At 69.5% G+C, this 7531-nt stretch overlaps 1 protein-coding gene across 1 annotated transcript in view; it reads left to right on the top strand.

Moving 5' to 3' along the window:
- The window catches only part of PIEZO1 (piezo type mechanosensitive ion channel component 1 (Er blood group)), a 35373-nt gene that overhangs the window by 13469 nt on the left and 14373 nt on the right, over window positions 1–7531 (top strand). The window contains exons 4-18 of the mRNA XM_040443425.1: window positions 6–179; window positions 282–395; window positions 488–584; window positions 1301–1401; window positions 1709–1969; window positions 2488–2599; window positions 2748–2926; window positions 2999–3147; window positions 3228–3410; window positions 3786–3892; window positions 3994–4154; window positions 4310–4486; window positions 4755–4880; window positions 5027–5227; window positions 5671–5875. Of these exons, the coding sequence (XP_040299359.1) occupies window positions 6–179; window positions 282–395; window positions 488–584; window positions 1301–1401; window positions 1709–1969; window positions 2488–2599; window positions 2748–2926; window positions 2999–3147; window positions 3228–3410; window positions 3786–3892; window positions 3994–4154; window positions 4310–4486; window positions 4755–4880; window positions 5027–5227; window positions 5671–5875 (2347 nt within the window). The remainder of the gene's footprint in view (window positions 1–5; window positions 180–281; window positions 396–487; window positions 585–1300; window positions 1402–1708; window positions 1970–2487; window positions 2600–2747; window positions 2927–2998; window positions 3148–3227; window positions 3411–3785; window positions 3893–3993; window positions 4155–4309; window positions 4487–4754; window positions 4881–5026; window positions 5228–5670; window positions 5876–7531) is intronic.

Raw genomic sequence — 7531 nt, 5'->3', positions numbered from 1 at the left:
TGGGCAGGGTGTTCGGCCTCAAGGCCTTGGTGGCTTACAGCAACTGCTCCGGTCCCAACGTGCTGGTCCTCGATACCAGCCACGACTGGCCCGTGTACGTGAGCCCTGGCGTCCTGCTGCTCCTCTACTACACCGTGACCTCACTCCTCAAGCTGTGCACACACCAGCCCCTGGACCAGGTGGGTTTCCTGGGCCAGCGCCCCCCCCCCCCCCCCGGGGTCCTCCCCCGCTCCGGGCGGCTTGCTGGGGCGGGGGGCTGAGCTCCGTGCCGGTCCCCGCAGAGGAAGGAGGCAGCCGGGTACGACGAGGAGCAGGAGGTGGAACTGACTCACGTGGATCAGTGGTCTCAGGGCCGGGCCGGGGCTGCGGCCACCAAGGAGGAGGGCGCTGCCCAGGTAAGGAGCCCGCACCCAGTCGTGGTGCCGGAGCCTGGGCCCCCGCCCCCCCCCCCGGGCTCAGCTCACCGGGGCTCGGCTTGCCTCTGCAGTGCGTGCCGCCCACGACCACGGGGCCAGACTGGGAGACCGCCGACAGCTGCACCGTGCACGACCTGACCGGCCACAGCCCCGTCCGGCAGCGCCCCCGTGAGTGCCACGCTGCCCGTGGCTGCCCGGGGACGCCACCTGCCGCGGGCGCGCTGGTGCTGCCCCCTGGTGGCCGCCGGGTGGTCTTGCCCTGCTGACCTCTCCGGCAGTGCCGTCTGGGGCCCCCCCCCACCCGGGGCCAGGATGTGGGGTCCGGCTGCTGCCTGAGACCTTGCCGGACCTCCTGGTGTCCCACCCCCTCCCCACTTGCCTCCCGGGTCCCAGAGGGCTGGACTGCGCCCCGTGGGCTGGCCCTGCGGTCCAGGCGGCCAGCCACCTCCTGGGTGGATGTGCCTTAGAGCCGTGTCCACAGCGGCCCCGTGGGGAGGGCGGGGCGCTTTTCTCTTTCTCCTGAGGCTCGATTTCCATTTTGCGCGGGGCAGGAGGCGAAATCGCCGGCCTCCACAGCTGGCACCCCGGGGACTTGCCCTGCGCACAGAGCCGGACGGGAGTCGGGGCCATTTTGTCCGACCTGTCCTTTCACAGTCTTGGAAACCAAGATGTGGAGTGGGGCGAGGACTGCCCCGGGTCCCGCGACACGCCGGGGACAGTGTCAGTCGGGAGCCCGGTCCTTTGCCGGCGTTCTCTGCCCCCGGTGGCCACCGGCAGAATTATTGGGCAGAGTCTCCTGTGGGTGAGGGGCTCTGGCCTGTTGATGTTGGAACTGCCCCGGCTGGGGTCTGGCCCTCTGGTGACCTCTCACCCCCACCCCTCAGTGCACCCCAGGCTGTCGGAGCCTAGAGACGTGTCTCCCCTGCACGGTCTGGGCCATCTCATCATGGACCAGAGCTACGTGTGCGCCCTCATCGCCATGATGGTAAGGAGCGGCTGGCCTGGGCAGGCCCGTCCGGGGGGCCCTTGCTGCTGGTTCCCTCGTGATGTTCTGGGGGGCGGATGGCGGCCTGAGTTCTGCAGACCCTGGTGCCTTGTTGCCGGAAACGGAGCCGTGGCCTGCTGGGCCCAGAGCCACGCCGTGGGCGCGCGTGTGCGCGTGCATATGGGTAGTGGGTGGGTGCATACGGGAACCTGCGCCCTGTGCCGCGTGCGCGCCCTGTCCCCGGGCCGGCGGGGGAACGGGCTGGGTGCGTGCCCCCGGCCCACCGGCCCCCGGCCCCGCCGTCCAGGTGTGGAGTATCACCTACCACAGCTGGCTGACCTTCGTGCTGCTGCTCTGGGCCTGCCTCATCTGGACGGTGCGCAGTCGTCACCAGCTGGCCATGCTCTGTTCCCCCTTCATCCTGCTCTACGGGCTGGCGCTGTGCGGGCTCCGCTACGTGTGGGCCATGGACCTGCGTCCCGAGCTGCCCACCACCCTGGGCCCGGTCAGCCTGCGTCAGCTGGGGCTGGAGCACACCCGCTACCCTTGCCTGGACCTTGGCGCCATGGTGAGTACGCGCGGGGCCTGTGCTTCGCGCATGAGCACCCGTGACGGCGCGGAGTCCGCCGTCCGGCTGTCAGCACGGGGTGCCCTCGGGCCGGTCCAGAGCAGTGACCGAACAAGTGTCGGGGGGACGAACGATGACCCTGTGTCGTCCGGGGCGCTGTCCCTGGGTCCCTGACGCGGGTTCCCCTAATGTCACGCGTCCCTCTGGCGTCTGGCCCCGGGTGCCCCGTCTGCGTCCCGCACGCCAGAGCGTCGCCAGGTCCGGACGTCTGTGCCGGGTCGTATGTCGTCCCGGGAGCTGTGTGCGTGCGCACGTAGGTGCGAGGTCATGCAGGCTTGAGTATGCGCGCTGGCATCCACGCTCTATGCGACAGGGTCCTACCGTAGGTCCTACCTACTGGGGAGGCGGGCACCGGCACCGAGGGGCTATCCCCTGGGCCCGGGTCTTTGCGGGCCGGCCCTTGGGTGCGCGCGGGGCGCCGGGCCGCCGGCCCTTGGTGACACCCCCGCCCCGCCCAGCTGCTGTGCAACCTGACCTTCTGGCTCCTGCTGCGCCAGTTCGTGAAGGAGAAGCTGCTAAGGAAGGCCAAGAGCGCTGCCGGCCTGCTGGGGGTCGCCGTGGCCGACCCAGGTGAGGGGCCGGCCGGGGGTCGCCGCGGGGGTCGCCGCGGCCTGCCGAGGTGAGGGGCGGGGGGCGGTCAGGGAGCGGTGCGCCCCCCCCCCCCCCCCGGCCCCGAAGCCATCCCCCGGCGGCCCCCCCTCCCCGGCCCGGCCCGCAGAGCCCACGCGGACACGGACGCTGCTCCGGAGCCTGGGCGAGCTGGTCACGGGCCTGTACGCCAAGTACTGGATCTACGTGTGCGCCGGCATGTTCGTCGTGGTCAGCTTTGCCGGCCGCCTCGTCGTCTACAAGATCGTGTACATGCTTCTCTTCCTGCTGTGCCTCACGCTCTTCCAGGTAGTGGGCGGGCAGGGGCGGGGGCGGCGGGGGGGCGCCCCAGGCCGGGCCTCACCGCACGCCGCCCGGCAGGTCTACTACAGCCTGTGGAGGAAGCTGCTCAAGGCGTTCTGGTGGCTCGTGGTGGCCTACACCATGCTGGTGCTCAGCGCCGTCTACACCTTCCAGTTCCAGGACTTCCCCACCTACTGGCGCAACCTGACCGGCCTCACGGATGAGCAGTGAGTCGGCGGGTGGGCGGGGGGCGCGTCCCGGCGTGGGGCCCTCCCCGGCCCCGTCTGACCGCCGCCCCTCGCGCCAGGCTGGCGGACCTGGGTCTGGAGCAGTTCAGCGTGTCCGAGCTCTTCTCCAGCATCCTGGTCCCCGGCTTCTTCCTGCTGGCCTGCATCCTGCAGCTGCATTATTTCCACCAGCCCTTCATGCGGCTCACCGACCTGGGGCGCGCGCCCCCGCCCGGCGCCCACCTCCCGCGCTGGGCTCGAAGGTGCGCCCGCCCTCCACGGCCGGCCCCTCTCCCTCCGCTGCCTCTGGGCGTGCGGACTCGGGTGCAGGCTCCCAGGGGCCCGGGGTCTGCAGCGTGTACCACCAGCCCCCCCCCCCCACACACACCCGCACAGGGAAGAGCCTCATCCCCCGGGAAGGGACGGAGGCTGCTGGGTTCGGACGGGAGGGCCCGGAGCAGGGCGATGCCCTCAGCAGCCCCCTCGGACACGGCAGGCCCGCGGTACCCGGTGTTCCTCCGGCCTTCGGGTCACGGGGGCAGCACATCGGCCGGGCCCCAGGGGAGGCCTTTGTCCACCCCGGGGAGGGCGTGCCCCGGGGTCTGGGGCGAGGAGTGACGCCTTGGGGCCCACCCTAGGCAGGACGCGGTCAGCGGGACCCCGCTGCTGCAGGAGGAGGAGGAGGTGGCCAGGGAGGACGGACTGAGCGGGGCCGGCCCCCAGCAGGCCGTGCAGGTCCCCGAAGGTGAGTCAGACCGGCAGGCGTGGGGTCCCTTCACCCAGGCCCCTGCGAGCCCCAGGCCCGGGGACCCTGGTCCCCGAGCCCTCACGGCCCCTCTCCCACAGCCGCCACCAGCAAGTGGGGCCTGGTGGCCGAGCGGCTGCTGGACCTGGCTGACCGCTTCTCCGAGGTCCTCACCCGCGTGCAGGTGTTGGTGCGACGCCTGCTGGAGCTACACGTCCTCAAGCTGGTGGCCCTGTACACTGTGTGGGTGGCCCTGAAGGAGGTAAGGGAGGGACAGGGGCGTCTCCTTTTTCTGCAGTGGGGTCCCCTAGAGGCCGGGACCCTTGGGTGGCAGATCGCAGAGCCCCTGGGGAGGTGCCGCTCCATCCGCCCGCCCGCCCCAGCCCCCAACCCCCCCTCCGCCCCCCTGCCTTCCAGGTGTCGGTGATGAACCTGCTTCTGGTCGTGCTGTGGGCCTTCGCCCTGCCCTACCCCCGCTTCCGGCCCATGGCCTCCTGCCTGTCCACCGTGTGGACCTGCATCATCATCGTGTGCAAGATGCTGTATCAGCTGAAGGTCGTCAGCCCGCACGAATACTCCAGCAACTGCACCGAGGTGTGTGGGCGGCTGGGCCGCGTGGGGGAGCCCGCCAGGCCTCCTCTCTGTTCCCCTCCCCTCGCCCCTGCCCGTGGCCTCCTCGTCCCCAGACTCCCCGTCCCCGTCCCCGTCCCCACCGAGGTCGGTCAGAGCTGAAGGCCACACGCGTCCTGGGACGGTGTGGTCCGGCCCCGTCCAAAATTGTGGCTGGGGCGGGGGGGGGGGGGTCCCTGGGGTGGGTGTCAGCTCCCAGGTGGGAACAGGTGCTGATTCTCCCCTCCCCCAGCCCCTCCTCAACAGCACCAACCTGCAGAAAACGGAGATCAAGCAGTCCCTGCTGTACCGGGGACCCGTCGACCCTGCCAACTGGTTTGGGGTCCGGAAGGGCTTCCCGAACCTGGGCTACATCCAGGTGAGTGCGGGGCCGCGGGGGGTGCGGCCTGCCCCAGGTGAGTGCGGGGCCGGGGGCCGCGGGGCAGGGGGTGTGGCCTGCCCGTGTCCCCCTCCCCAGGTGAGTGCGGGGCCGGGGGCGCGGCCTGACCGTGTCCCCCTCCGCAGAACCACCTGCTGGTCCTGCTGCTGCTGGTGTTCGAGGCCATTGTTTACCGGCGCCAGGAGCACCACCGTCGGCAGCACCAGCCGGCCCCGCTGCCTGCCCAGGCCGTCTGTGCCGACGGCACCCGACAGCGGCTGGACCAGGATCTTCTCAGCTGCTTCAAGTACTTTGTCAACTTCTTTTTCTACAAATTTGGGCTGGAGGTGAGGCCCGGCGTCAGCCCTCACCCCTTAACCTGGGCAGGGCTGAGGGTCTGCGTCCCTCTCCACGGGGCCTCTGCAACTTGCTGGCCCTCGGGGGCCACCCGGGGGGGCACAGAGCACACACCTCTGAGGGCTGGACCCCCGGGCTCAGTCGGCGTGTCCTGGGAGAGTAAGCTCGGGGGCTGGACCCTGACTGGAGACTGGGTCAGAGTCTCCACTGAGCCTTGGAACCTCCTGAGATGTGGTTCCCGCTTGCCCCCCCCCCCCCCCCCCCACCACCACGGCGGACACGTGTCCAGCTCTCCCTGCCTCCACGACAGCAGTGTGGGCCGTGGTGAACTTGGGCCGCTGCCCCCACTGTGCTCTGAGCCTTCCCGGCTGGAGGTAGGACCCGGGAGGTCCCCCCAGCAGCTCACTGTGCACCCCGTCCCCGCCGCCCCCAGATCTGCTTCCTGATGGCCGTGAACGTGATTGGGCAGCGCATGAATTTCATGGTCATCCTGCACGGCTGCTGGCTGGTAGCCATTCTTACCCGCCGGCACCGCGGAGCCATCGCCCGCCTCTGGCCCAACTACTGTCTGTTCCTGGCGTTGTTCTTCCTGTACCAGTACCTGCTGTGCCTGGGCATCCCCCCGGCCCTGTGCCTTGGTGAGCCGGCGGCCGTGGGCCAGCTGCGAGGGTGCTCCCCCCCGCCCCCCCGCCCAGGGCCTCCCCTGCCCCCTTCCTCGGACCCTGATGGCTGCAGCATCCCTGGGGGGGGTGGGGCGCTGGCCACCCTCTCGACGCTTTGCATCCATTCCCTTTCTTTCCCCAACATTCTATTTTGAAACATTTGGAACGATCAGAAAAGGTGGAGGTAGAGAGCAGGGAGCAGCCAGACCCCGCAACCTGGGGCAGGGGCCACGCTCCACAGTCCCTCCCGCACAAGCCTGGCTCTGGCCTCATCCTCCGGGGGTGGCCCTGGTGGCTTTTGGGTCCGATACAGGACCCCGCGTCTGCCCTCGGCTGCGCTCTGCTCTCGCGTCCTCTGGTCTGGGCGAGGTTTCGGGAGGGGGGGCCGGTGGACCGAAGCCGCGTTTGTCGGGCGGTTCCTGCTTTGGCAGGTGTGGCTGTGTCCTGTCCTGGGAGTGCACTTGTCCACGTGGCCCTTCCGTGTCTGCAGCCCACGTGGTGTCGCGTCCGCCCGCTCCGGAGTGCGCCGCGGGCGGGACCCGTAGGACCGATGTTGTCCCTTGATCCTGGCGCGCTGGTCACGTGGCTTTCTCTCACGTGTTCCTCGGCCGACCGCGGGCCCCGGGGCGTCTTCCACCGCCACGGCGGCTCCCAGTTGGCCCCCGGAGCCCCTGAAGCCGCTCTGAGGCTTGAGCCGTGGTTGTGTGGGTGGTGACGGTGGGGGAAGGCCGTGGGCCAGATCCTTGCCCTGCGCGGCCACCACCGACCTGACCGCTCCTGACTCTGGCTTTTCCAGAATGTCTTGGAAACCAACCACAGGGCGCGTTACCAAACGCATTCCAGGTTCTCGCCGTCCTCGTCTCCGCCTTGTCGCCTGTTTTGTGTGCTGGCTTCTGACTTTGGACGCAGACTTGCAAAAGTAGCTCCCTGACGTGAGCCTGACGCAACCCAGTGCGGGAGCTCAGGTGTGCGCGCTGGTGCGGCTCTGGCCGCGGCCCCGTGCGTGCGCCCGTGTGTCGGTGCCGGGCAGCTCCTTGCGTCTTCGCTTTTCAGCACCTTGGAACTTTTGAGGGGTGCTGGGCTGTGACCCTTTGGGTAGTCTGCTGTCCTTGTGAGACCGGGTGACAGGGCCCTCTGGCGGCTGGGACGTGTGGGTCTCTGTGCCTCACACGGGGCCAGTGTCTCCTGTGCGGTGCCGTTGTCACTTGGGTGCAGGGCTGGCTGTGGGGTGTCTCCCCCGAGACTCGGCACACGGCCTGTTTCTCCTGGACCTTTCTGGCTAACTGCAGCCTCCGCGGCGGGTCCCGCTGCGGGAATTTCTCTCGGTTTTCTAGTGGTGGCTTTCTGTGTCTCAGAGTTATGGCTGGGCATCTTCCGTAAAGATTTCCGTCCCGCTCATTTGTTGAGTTGCGAATTTATACCCTTATGGGCTCTGGACGCTGCTGTTTTCGGTTCCACTCGAGGCCTGGTGTCCTCTTCTCGCTGGTCCATGTGGGCACCACATTTGCCCTGGGAGTCCCCGCCCCCAGCGTCCTCTCCCTGTTCCCCCCCCATCCTCTCCCCACCCTAGCTGTTCCCGCCCCCGGAGTCCTCTCCCCACCCCTAGCCTGTCCCCACCCCATAGAGAGCTCT

This window comes from Herpailurus yagouaroundi, unplaced genomic scaffold, assembly GCF_014898765.1.
Source record: "Herpailurus yagouaroundi ecotype Mexico unplaced genomic scaffold, PumYag 190, whole genome shotgun sequence".
Classification (NCBI taxonomy): Eukaryota; Metazoa; Chordata; class Mammalia; order Carnivora; family Felidae; genus Herpailurus; species Herpailurus yagouaroundi.
The sequence above is the reverse complement of the archived record's forward strand: the minus strand, read 5'-3'. Positions and strand labels throughout refer to the sequence as shown.